General features: G+C 44.4%; 1 protein-coding gene across 1 annotated transcript; it reads left to right on the forward strand.

Annotated features, from left to right (window-relative positions):
- LOC8056995 (cinnamoyl-CoA reductase 1) lies at window positions 602-2344 on the forward strand. Its single transcript, XM_002449591.1, has 5 exons — window positions 602-737; window positions 868-1223; window positions 1375-1537; window positions 1603-1792; window positions 2209-2344. The coding sequence occupies exons 1-5, from the start codon at window positions 602-604 to the stop codon at window positions 2342-2344; spliced, it is 981 nt and encodes a 326-aa protein (XP_002449636.1).

Raw genomic sequence — 13211 nt, forward strand, 5'->3', positions numbered from 1 at the left:
GCAGATTTAAATAGCCACAATGGAATTTTTTTACAAAGGTTGTTGGTTTAGTCTAATTTTTTTGGGGTGTTCTATTTTACAGAATAGCTAAATTAGGAGATTTAAAAAATATTTTTGGCTAATCTCTTAGAGATGCTGTTAAAAAAAAAGGATAGGAGCGTAAATCTAATCTAAAACCTTTGGCCCCTCCAGTCCTGTCAAAAAAAAAAAAACAGGAGGCCGGCTTTTGTTTTACAGTATGCTACTACGCGTTGTATGTTCAAATCCATGTAATTGGGGAAACAATTTTGTGGTGCCCCCCAACTCATGAGCAAGCTGGTGGAGCAGCCGTTATGGCTGTCGTATGTGAGCCGGCCGGAATACAATTTTGCAGTGCCACCAACTCCGGTAGGAAATTACTCCCAAAAAAAGAAAGAAAACTCCCATAGGCGAAATTAAATGACCTTGTTTGCTAATGGCGCGCGAATGCTATAAAAGACGGCAGACACCGTGCACAAGACACACCAGTCAAAGGCTCGTCGAAGCTAGCAAAGCTCATTTTGGTTTATAGAATTATAAGCATAAAAGAAACAGTTACCGTAGGCGTGGAAACGACGACAAGATGGTGGCATGCCAAGGCGAGACGGCGACGACGACGGTTTGCGTGACTGGCGCTGGTGGCTTCATCGCGTCGTGGCTGGTGCAGCGCCTCCTCTCCAGCGGCAGCTACGTCGTGCACGGCGCCGTGCGCGACCCGAGTAAGCAAGACCACCGGCGGCCACGCGATACGGCCGGCCGGCCTAGCTTGCCGTACGTGCAAGTTGGCTAGCTAGCTAGCTAGAACATTAGTGATATATATGACGGAGATGTGTGCTCGTACGTATGCAGGCGACCCGAAGTACGCGCACCTGATGGCGCTGGATGGCGCCGTGGAGCGGCTGCGGCTGTTCAAGGCGGACATGCTGGACCACGCCGGCGTCGCGGCTGCCGTGGCCGGCTGCGACGGCGTCTTCCACGTTGCCAGCCCCGTCCCGGCGTCGAAGCCCGCGGACCCGGAGCTGGAGGTCGTGGCCCCCGCGGTGGACGGCACGCGCAACGTGCTCAGGGCCTGCCACGAGGCTAACGTCCGCCGCGTCGTGGTGGTCTCGTCCGTCGCGGCCATCGCCGTGAACCCCAACTGCCGCAACGGCGTCGTCCTGGACGAGGAGTGGTGGTCCGACGAGGACTTCTGCAGAACCATTAAGGTATATACGTGATCTATCCAATGCATCCAAAGACAACTTGCATTTCATTATATATTCTTTTTCTTACAAGATCCAGTTAAAGACGCATATTGCTCGTAACACGAGCAATTGATCAACTTTTCTAAATTAATTAAATGCATGGATGCGCTAGGGCTGGTATTTTCTGTCCAAGACGCTAGCCGAACGCGCCGCCTTCGCGTACGCCAAGGAGACCGGGCTTGACGTGGTGAGCGTCTGCCCGTCGTGGTGTCTCGGACCTCTGCTGCAGCCCACCGTGAACAACAGCAGCTTGACACTCATTGACTACCTCAAAGGTAAAATTAATGCATCTATATATGGTTCGCGCGCGCGCATGTCACAAACGTGCACTGCCCAGCAGGTGACCGCGACACCGTCGACGACAAGATGAAGAACGTCGTGGACGTCCGCGACGTCGCCGAGGCTCTCGTCCTGGTGTATGAGACCCCGGAGGCTTCCGGGCGCTACATCTGCAGGTCATATCCAATGAGCATGACTGAGATCCTTGACATCATCAAGAGCTTCTATCCCAACCTCAGCTACCCTAACAAGTAAGCTTCCAATTCATAGAATCATTAATATATCCAATGTATCAGCTATACTCCCTCCATTCTAAATTATAAGATATTTCAACAATTTTAGAGAGTCAAAGCATCTTAAGTTTGACCAAAATTATATAATAAAATAATAATATTTATTATACTAACTAAATATTATTATATTCTTTATTAATTATATATTTTCATAATATATCTATTTGATGTCTTAAGTTTTTGTAATTTTTTCTATAATTTTAGTCAAACTTGAGATGCTTTTACTCTCTAAGATTTTTGGAAAATATCTTATAATTTAGAATGAAGAGAGTAGTTATTAGTTGACTCAAACTAGTGATGCATGTCTTCAACTAATTATATATGATGCTCGCAAAAAAAAATTAATTATATATGATGATTAATAAAATTTGCAGCTTCGTTAAAGTGCAAGACGAAAGGATGTTCACATCGAAGAAGCTGCAAGCGCTGGGGTGGAGCTACAGGCCGGCAGAGGAAACCTTCAAGGACACAGTAAAATCCTACAAGAATGCAGCCATCCTCAACTTTTAAGCATGCATGCATAGTTGCATATATACAAAGGTTGTGAAAAAAATGAACGTGACGTTGGTGTATGCCTGCTGGTGTGTTTGCGCTGATGACGTTGAAGAAGGTAGTGACGAAGGTCTCATCCTCAAGTTTGAATTCAAACAGAGAAAATGCGGGAACAGTTGACGCCTGGAGGCTGGTGACGGCGGCCACGACGTCGTGCATAGCAAGCAGTTGCATCTTACTCCTATGTATCTTGTTTTAAGTTGTTTTTATTTACAGTGTTTAATGGTGCTTGTAAGCTATTGGGATAAATAGCTGGACCTTTGAGGTGTGTGTTAGCGCTTTAATTTGTAACTGATGTTATCACATTTGTACGGCAAACCAATATCAGTGGAAATCAACACTGTCATCCGACAGTTTCTGGATTGTGTTCATCTGTTCTTGCACGATCTGTGTTCTTAGGTTAGCCACCATGTGATCATTTGTGATTGTTGATTCTTGAATCCAACAATTATCATCGGAGCCATTTCAACCCTAGCCTGGCTACAGTAGTACGGATGACCAGGCCTAGCTAGGCTACAGCCCATTTCTAGACAACCAAACAAGTTAAAATTGGTCCCAAAGAACCATTGTTATGACTAACCAACTAACCAAACACACCCTATGTTACCCCCAATCAAGCAGCCACACCGTCCCACAAACTCTATGCTCGATCGATGCCATGCGTCTTGCTTGGCTACCCAGCAGATCATCGCGGCTATAGATGTCTTGACCTCCATTCTCCCCGGGTGATGACCTCCTGTCATGTCATTTTCAACAAAATACAATTTCCTTTTCTCTCCTCCCATCAATTGGCAATGCTGACAACAGCTCGCCGTGCATAGTGTCTGACGACACAGTTCTGCTGCAACCTCAGCCGACACAGCAGCTCCACATTTCTCCTTCTAGGCACGCACACTATTCTTCACCCATCTCCATCTGCTGCTGAACACCCTGGTCATCATCTGCCGACGCACTGATCGGTGCCGCGATCTCCCCAACAATCACCGTGAGCGGCACAGTTGCGCCACATCCTATAATAACTCGGGCATGCTCAAGCATTCATAAACCCAATCCCAAATATGCTCCAGCATCATCCACTATAGTGATTTCCCCTCTCCCATCATCTGCTCGCACCGCTCTCAAGGATCCCAATTGCGCACCGCCATGACTGTGGAATTCGATGCAACCGAACATGGTGCCTTGACAATCGGCCACGGGGCGCTAGTGTTGTGTCTGACAAATGGGTGTTCAAACATAAGCTCAATCCTGATGGCACTCTAGAGAGGTACAAGGCTCGTTGGGTGGTTTGGGGGTTCACCCAACGCGCTGGCATCGACTTAGATGAGACCTTCACTCTAGTCGTGAAGCCATCGACGATCCGAACAGTTCTCACCATTGTTGTGTCCCGTCGCTAGCACACCAAGTAGCTCAATGTCTCCAACGCTTTCCTCCACGACCATCTAAAGGAACACGTTCTGTGTCAGCAACCCATTGGGTTCATTGATGCCGAATGGCCATCTGCAGGCTGCCTCCTTGACAAATATTATACGGGTTGCGCCAAGCACCACACGCGTAGTTCACACGATTCGCCAACTTCGCCATCATGCTGGGCTTCTAGGCAACACGGTCTGACTCGTCGCTGTTCGTGCTTCACCGCGGCACCGACATCGTATATCTCCTCTTGTATGTCGACGACATTGTTCTCACCGGCTCTAGCACCGGGCTCCTGTAACATGTTGTTGATCAACTACGCATTGAATTCATCGTCAAGGACATGGGAGAGCTCGAGTTCTTCTTGGGCATCAACGTGAAGCACACTGCCGATGGCTTCTATCTGTCCTAGAAGCACTGAGGACATCCTGGAGCATGCCGCCAAAGGCAAACTCTCCACCGATGGTGCACCGGTCGATGATGCCTCCTCCTACCGAAGCTTGCCACTACAACACTAACACACCTCTACCAACATATGCCTAGCAACAGAAATAGAACCCGTGACTATATGACATATTCTGCTTCTCACACGATGCACACGGCAGCCCACTCGCCTAATAAACTTTTTCTGTGCAGCCCACCAATGCGGATAGTCCAAGTGCCCCGTAGGGATTACCTTGATTAGGGAATTAACCGTTCCTTCATCTACTTGAGGCGGCGGCCGCTGCATACTCCTGCCGATCCACACCATTCTCCTCTCTCCTATATCTTCCTCCAGTGGGCAACTTCCTTCCCTCAACAAGGTGCCTCAGATCCGATGGCGGTGAGTATACACATGGAGGCGCTGGGATGTCCTCTGGTATTCAATCCAACCTAGACCGAGACTTGTATTCGATCCAATATAGACTGAGCCTCTGTCTTATGGTATTTGATCCAACGTAGACCAAGCCCGCATCTCCTTGTGAAGACGAGAATCAGGTATGATCTCTCCCTTTCTCTCAGTTTATTGGAAGATTATTGGTTCTATATTTTATAATACATCACATTGTTGCCATGCGACAATTTCTGGCGCTGTGACCTGCAGAGGACAAGCTGAGAATTGCGGTAGCCATGCCAACCATAGCCACCTCGTCTCCCATATTGGACTCTGTCAGCAACATGACGTTAAGTTGTTCCGCCTGATCTACAAGGTCACATCCAATCTCCCCTTTTCTGATTCTTTTTTTATCAGCACAATAATCTGTCCAATCATCCCCATTCTGATTTTTCTTTTACCAGCACAACAATCTGTCCACTATGTTTTTGATAGAATGCTTCATAGAGATAAAAACAAAAATGTCTTACTAATTTTTGTGATATGATACCTTGGAGATTATCAAACAAGTCACACTATCAGGAGATCTGAGAAAAAAAATCAGTAAGAAGAAATTTACTTGTCTGGAACTCATTCAATTTTTTTTAGTTCCAGTCTTCTTTTTTGTACACAACAAATTGGATGCTACACTACGGAAATTCCAATAGGCAGGGCGAATATCTCAAGAAAAGTTTCCATTTTTTTAAGAAGTTATATGAAAAATATATATGCTCTAAGTCAGCTGTACATTTGCTGCATCTGCAAGTTTAAGAACTTGAGTGATTCCAAGGAACTTCGTTGTCATGTCTCTTTGATTTTGAAGCTACATGTGCTCTGATTTCCAATTCTATGAATAAATATTTGCAGTGCTGTTTAGGAGGTTAATGCTACTGAAACTGAACATGGAAGACTACTAGTGCAAGTTGAATTTCTCTATGAGGTAATTTTAAAACAGTAGGTATACTGTTAAATGATTCTCAATCAGTTCGAAGGCAAAATTGATTATATTATATGGATATGGTGTTTCTAGCTTATTCTGACTCAGTAGATTAGTTCTTCGGTTCTGAAATTAATAAGTATTTGGTAATAATTCAGTTATGCTTGATGTTGTCTTTTCTGAACTTGTGCAGACAAAGGTAAATCTTCTGAGTTTTGTACTGTGATTCTGTGATATGCAACTATGAGCTATGAGGTGACCGAAGAACAGAATCTAAAGGTATCCCTTCTTCAGTTACATACAGAAGTTCTCTGGCAATCTAAAAATTTCCTGACTTGTTTCTGATGACAAGTCAGTCACATGTACAGGAGATGGATATCAGGCATATGACCCAAGACATGTGGACGTTATTCTTCTATAATTTTAATATACATATATGAATGTAAGATGATGCACACTAAATGCTTAAGCTATACAAAACTAAGGAAGACAGTTGGCTTTATCTGCACTTCAGATAGAAAAATTAGAGTACATCCACCAGTTTCAATTTATTTTTGCATGGTTTTATTGGTTCTAATTTAGCTCAGCTTCTTTTATGTTATGGCCGTTGTGCCACTATAGACATACACAAAGGGTACTAATGAAACCATAAGTCTAGAAGAGCTGCTAGGAACAGGTATATATGCCTTGGCTCAGTTATTTTCCTAATTAAATATGTTCTTAACGAAGCACTATATATTTTCTTGCAGGAAAATATATGATATTTTGGATGTCACTATACCACAACCAAAGTATAGCGTCAAACAACGGTCGCTAAAACATAATATTAACGTTGAACAATCGGTCGCTACAAATTGGTAACCAATGATCGGTCGCTTTTATTCCTCCTACCGACAAGACATCAGTCGCTATATATTTGCGTCAAATGATCGGTAGCTAAAAACGAATACTAGCGTCAAATGATTGGTCGCTATAGCCCATTTTCATTTTCGCCAAAACTTGCTGCCATTGCCGCCAGCCCAAACATCCGGCGCCAAACCAAAACCCAAAAGCAGGCTTTCAGCGCCAAAAGAAAAAAGATAGAGCCCACAAGCGTGACTTAGGCTAAAAAAACTCCCTGATAAAGGGCCTAGTTGCCCCCGTGAGGTGTGAGAACGCAGCTTCACCCACATGCGGCCGTGCCTCCCGTCCGTGAGGTCGCGTCTTCCGTCGCGAGGTCGGTCCTCCCGTCCGCGTGCCGCCTCTCTCCGGTCCACGTGCCACCTCGCTCCTCAGGCCGGAGTCCGCCCAATCCTGCGCCTCCCCTCTCCTGCGCCGCTCGAGCGCACTTCGCCAGGTGCTTGGCTGCCAGGCCTCGCGCAGCCCCAACGGCCACGCTCCGACCTGGCGCCGCCATTCGCCTCAAACGTCGTCCTCGCTCTGATCCAAGGCGACGGCTCACTCCCCTACAGCTACAATTGAGGTATTATCCTCTTTTTCGATCTGTATACTTGGGATCCTTACTCCCACAACCAAATCACCGAAACCCATAACCCCAATCCCCAGATCTGCTTGTGGAGGTGCTTCCGACCGTGAATCTGTAGCAAGAGAAGCCTAGAGGTGTCTGTGACGGAGGCTAGGTGGAGGAGAAACATAGCAAGGGAGTCGAAGTAGCCCGCAGCAAAGCAGCCGTAGCAGCCTGTAGCATCGACTCAGATTCTGCTACTTCCATCTCAAAGGGTAAGCATTGTTTCTTTCTCGTTTTGCTGCAGTTGATAGTCATTAACCCACTGCACAAAATTCTGAGGTAGCTTCTGAGACTGAATTCTCAGTTGATAGGTTCGCAGGCGTGCTAGTTGCAATAGACCTGTTCCAACATAGTTGACCAAGAAAGTTGAGAAAAGTTTCCTGACCGGTGGAAACCCTCTTGTGCGCTAATAGAAAGTTTCTTGTATACCGGTGGAAAGGAAAGTTTCCTGTGCGCTAGTAGAAAGTTTTCTATAGACCAGTGGAAAACCTCTTGTGCGCTAATAGAAAGTTTCTTTGTATACCGGTGGAAAGTTTCTTGTTTACCAGTGGAAAGTTTCCTGTGCAGCAGTGGAAAGTTTCCTGTGCGGCGGGGCACACCTTCAGATCGAGATCTCCGGCTGGAGCACCTGGTCTCGCGACGGTCCTTCAAACGACGCCGGTCTGGGAGGAACAACGAGGGCGACATGAAAGACGACGGGCCAGAAGTTTCACTTGCCGCGTGGGAAAGGGAAAGAAGAAGAGGGATCGCGCGTTGTCAAGCGAGTCCGCGCGGCGGATAGCTACAAGCGCGGCTCATGAATTTGCCAAGCGTGTCAATTTACCAAATGTGTTTGCCAAACTGTTGGAGATGCATTTTTGCCCCTTTTGCCAATTTTTCAAGGATGCCAAGTGCTTTTTGCCAACTGTTGGAGATGCTCTTATTAGTTGGACCATTGGCAGGTCTAGGTTCTATATTGGAGCAGACGTATATCATACATGATAGATACTATACTGGCTTATCTGAATCTTTTTGGTCTGTTCTGTGAAAAAAATTCTGAATTTTTTCTTGCTTCATTTCAGTTCAGCTTTGTTTCTTTCCAGACCTGCTACAGCTTGTCAAGTGCTTGCTCCTATATGTCATGTTATATCCTAGTTCCATTCATCTGTACCTATGTTTTGAGATATATATGCATTGGTCTGATCTCACCGTATTGTAATTGCAGCTGCTCCACATGTAATTGGACACCTCGGGAAGGCATTTGAACGTGCTCTTGGCAGTTGCTTTACTTGTTTGTCTCGGTAGGTTTCTATGTCCCTAGTATGTGACTGTTTCAATGGTTGTGATATTTTTTTTCATATTGAAATCTAGTCGATGTCTTGTGTGAAGGTTGACCATGGATAAAACATGGATTGATGATAATGCTAGGTAAAAACAATTACTTTACAAATATTGAAAGTTATATATACATGTCAAATGGTATTTAACCTAAAACTTTCACATAGGCACACCAAGAGATATTTGCAAGGAGTGAATGGTTTCTTAGCTTTTGCTTTTAGTAATTCTGCAGTAGGCAGCAAGATATTATGCCCTTGTAGAAAGTGTGTGAACTCATTTTGGAAAGAGGCGAGTGAAGGCCGAGGCCAGCGTTGGCACTCTTTTGTTTTTGCTGGTTCATCACTTGTAAGCATTTACTTGAGGTCATGTTCTTTTTCCCTTTGCAAAAACAATATATTGCTGCTACTTATGCTCTAGTCATGTTTGTCTTTTTATCATGTGCTCTCATCTTTAACTTCTTGTGTGTACTATGTTGTTGTGTTCAGGTGGAGGGTGGCCTTCACCAGGAAGCCAACATGACATTTTGCTTTTGATGAGATAGAGATGAGGTATTCTGTAATGAATCTAGTTACATTGTGCAAGCAAACATATAACTTGTGCTTGCCATTTGACCTAGCAAGGTTGTATGTGTGTGTGTCCTTTTGTAATGATGACATCATGGATCAAGATGATCTAGAGCTTGATCTATTGCTAAACGTTGGCTCCAATGAAGACTTGAGAGATACCTTTATCTAATATGATGTGGTTAGTGTTGTGGGCAGCTACGGTTTACATATGTATGTATGGTTGATGAATAATGTGACATGTTATGTATGTTTATTAGGTTTGAAATCTGGTTAATATGAAATTATTATTATACATAATTGTGTCAGTTTATAGTGACTGAGTATTGGTAGCTAAAAAGTTTGATATTGTCAAATGATCGGTCGCTAAAACATGTGACAGATGATCGGTCGCTATAAATATTAGTATCCAATCATCGGTGGCTATAAACCCTATCCGTCGCTATATATTTATAGCGACGCCACTTACAGCGACTTATACATTGGTGGCTATAAATTTATAGCGACCGATGATCAGTGGCTATAACGGCTTATAGCGACCATTTTACTGACGCTATACTTTGGTTGTGGTATAGTGTGTTCAGATGATTGAAGGATTAAGAACAAGATTTTACCTCAAGATTAGTTGTTTAGGAGTTGTGCTACAATCAGTGTATTTTTATTGTTAGTATGGAACTTTGTAGTGAATCATTGTATACAATTATTGGGAGAACCATTTTTTTGTATCTATAAAATCATTCATTTAATTTAAATTATTTAATATATCTTGAGATCAAAGATAGATTGTTTAATGCATCTGGCTGCTGGATGTAAGTTATCCAATTAATTTATCAAGCTATTTATACTATAATAAAAATAAAATATATACAAATTTAATAACAAATTGTAAAACCATATGACATATTCTACTAGCAACACATATATATGTTGCTGCATATTCGTTGCTAGCATCCAACGCTTACATACCCCTCTTACCAACACATATATATGTGTTGCAATTGATCCTTGCAACGCCACTTTAAGCAACACATGTCGGATGTGTTGGTATAGATCCTACCAACACTTATTCGGGCTTGTAGAAACACATATATGCGTTGCTAAAGGGGGTGTCCTTTTGTAGTAATTGGCCAGCGCGCTCATGTACTTGACCGTGACAAGACCGGACCTTGCATTTGCAGTGTAGCAAGCCTGCCTACATATGCACGATCCACACGTGCCATATTTCACCATGCTCAAGCGAATCCTGCGGTATGTCCATGGTACAATGTCGCTCGGCCAGCATCTCTGAGCTCTGCCAGCCTCGACATCACGACATACTCCAACGCCGACTGGGTAGGGTGCCTGGACACGCGTCATTCCACCTCAGGCTTTTGCATGTTCCTCGGTGAAGCCCTTGTCTCGTGGTTCTCCAGATGGCAGCCTATGGTGTCCCACTCAAGCGCCAAAGCTGAGTACCGCGGCGTGGCCAACACGGTCGCGGAGTGCATCTGGCTGCACCAGCTACTCGACGAGCTGCTCTGCAGCATCAAGCAAGCAACGTTGGTGTTTTGTGACAATGTCTCCCCGCGGTCTACATGTCCACCAACCCTGTCCACCACAAGCGCACGAAGCACATCGAGCTCGACATACATTTTGTCAGAGAACACGTTCAACTCGGTGACATTCATGTTCTACATGTTCCCACTCCCACCAACGAGCAATACACGAGAGTTAATGAAAGATATAAGCACGAGAGTTTTAACTTAACTTCTTGACGAGAGATTAGAATCTAAAGCAGTTGATAAGAACAAATTTGAAGAATCAAAATTTAGATTCATGACTTCATAAGATACATGATGCAACAAGAGCCACCATGTTTAATGATAATCTTTCAATGTACTTGCATATTTAAAATATATAGAGGTGCCATGAAACGGAAAACTATGAATATGGATAATGAAATTGATAAATTTATGATAACAAGTATAGGCTATGGAGTATCTATTATGTCCCTTACGTTAGAAAATAAACAAAGGAAAAACATACATTTTAATATAAGTAACTCTTTATTAGTCAGATGTACTCCATTCAAAAATTATTAGACATTTCAAATTTTCCAAATACATAGCAAAAATGCTATAGACTTAGATGTACTGTCTAGATACGTAGTAAAAAAATATTTTTAGAAAAATTCAAAATGTTTTATAATTTGAAATCAAGGGATCATTAAATAGTATGCTAGACTTATACCTTCCAAAGTTCTAGCTTTTGCGAGGGCACGGGTTGATGGAGTAGTAATTACAAATTGAATTGTATTTTCATAGACCCTTACGTTGCACAACGGCAAAGAAAACAGTAGTCCCCTCCTTGCTGTGTGCCGTCCGTACGTGTTTGTCGTCGTCGTCATCCAGACTCCGATCGACGGACAAGCACATGCATGCAGTGGCGTCGATCGTATTCGGAGTTCGGAGAGCGCGGCGCCTTTTGCTGTGACACCGTGCATGCATGGTATCCGGCCGGCCGGCAAGCCAACGCTAGCCAGCTAGCTAGCTTTTGCGGTAGAGCCGCAGTGGAGTCCGGCCGGCGAGTGTATGTAGGTGAAAGACGCAAGGACGATCGATCGAGCACCACCAGTAAATTAGCGAGATGCACGCACGCATGCACTGCTTGTTGAGGAAATTAAAGTCCTCAATCAATCACAGCGCCTTGTGTCACTCACACTCGCTCTCGATCGCTCTCGTTCGTGTTGCATCGACCACGGCCTCTATTTTTCTTCACGTGGGGCCGCGCGCGCGGACTACGCACACAGTAAGCAGGAATAGGACAGGCGCTCCAATCCACACGATGCACGACACGTACGCCTGCGAAGGTCGATAGATTGGGCAGAACAATAGCGCATGCATCCTCCCCTGCTCGTGCCCATGTCGCGTTGCAGCGTGAGCAGGTAGCATGCACTATCGCTCGTCCACCAAGGAAAGCCGGAAATAGAAACCACGTACGCGCTCGGATGCGAGAGGGGCGAGTAGCTAGAAAGAGAGGGATAAAGTATCCAATGCCTTTGCCCGTGCCGTTCTTAATTAGGCCGCGGCTGAGCTGATTATAGTACATCTCAAGACAAATTTGTGTTCACTATCAAGATCACCCTTGAAATTAAGTGACATCAAGGTCGTCACAACGAACCGCGGGCCGGTCGATCGCGTTAGTCACGTGGTCACGCTATATATATCTAGTGCGCCACGGGTAGCATACACTGTATGGTACACGACTTTGCATTAATTTTCAGCATTATAATTTGCATAAATTAATAAAGTAATATCTGATGAATAACAACTGGCTGAAGCAATATGCTTATTACTAACATTAATTAGCAACCTACATCAACACATGAGTTCATGGTACTTTGTAAGATAATCATAAGTAACAGGTAGTATATTTACCTAGGCACGATGCCGGTGCATCATTTGGTTACAACATATATGCCCAGTACAGTAGTAAAAGATTCAAAGCCCTCTGGTTGCTTCTGTAGTGCAGGTTTCTTCTTCCGTGCGTGTGCACTGTGCACACAGCCAGACCACTTATTAAATCCGCCTACACCGTACCAGTCAAACCACAGTCACATCGAAGTATTGGTTTAATGGCTTGCCTGCCGCGTACGTGTGCCCGTTGGGACTTGGAGGGCAAGCACGTACAATAATTGAAAGCTAGGGCAAACTGGTACTCTAAAAGTCTCCAATGACGACAACACAGAGCCACGGTAAAGCACCACATTCCAAAAACAGCAAGTGTATAGACAGCACAGGATGTATGCAAAGCTGGCCTCATGATGCGCATGGGCATGGGTATCGGCCGCATCTGCTCCACAAACCAGGGCACGCCGCAGTGAGGAGAAATATTTGCTTAGGCCTTGTTTAGTTTGCAAAAAATTGTGTAAAATTTTTCAGATTTCTCATCACATCGAATTTTTAGATGCATGCATGGAGTATTAAATATAGACGAAAATAAAAATTAATTGCAAAGTTTGGTCGGAATTGACGAGACAAATCTTTTGAGCCTAGTTAGTCCATAATTGGACAATATTTATCAACTACAAACAAAAAAGCTACAGTATCAATTTCTCAAAAAAATTTTGAACTAAACAAGGCGTTACTCCCTCGTCCTCAAAGCTCATTCCCTCAGCCGCTGCCGCAAACCTAAGCTCAGGCCTCAACATATACTCCACGCAGGTGATGGATGGGAAGGAAGAGGTGGTGGCCGAGGGT

Source organism: Sorghum bicolor, chromosome 5 (genome assembly GCF_000003195.3).
Source record: "Sorghum bicolor cultivar BTx623 chromosome 5, Sorghum_bicolor_NCBIv3, whole genome shotgun sequence".
NCBI lineage: Eukaryota > Viridiplantae > Streptophyta > Magnoliopsida > Poales > Poaceae > Sorghum > Sorghum bicolor.

Coding starts and splice junctions, on each gene's coding strand:
- LOC8056995 (XM_002449591.1), top strand. CDS start 602: ATGGTGGCATGCCAAGGCGAGACGGCGACGACGACGGTTTGCGTGACT. Junction 738..867: donor CGGCGCCGTGCGCGACCCGA/GTAAGCAAGACC, acceptor GTACGTATGCAG/GCGACCCGAAGTACGCGCAC. Junction 1,793..2,208: donor AACCTCAGCTACCCTAACAA/GTAAGCTTCCAA, acceptor TAAAATTTGCAG/CTTCGTTAAAGTGCAAGACG.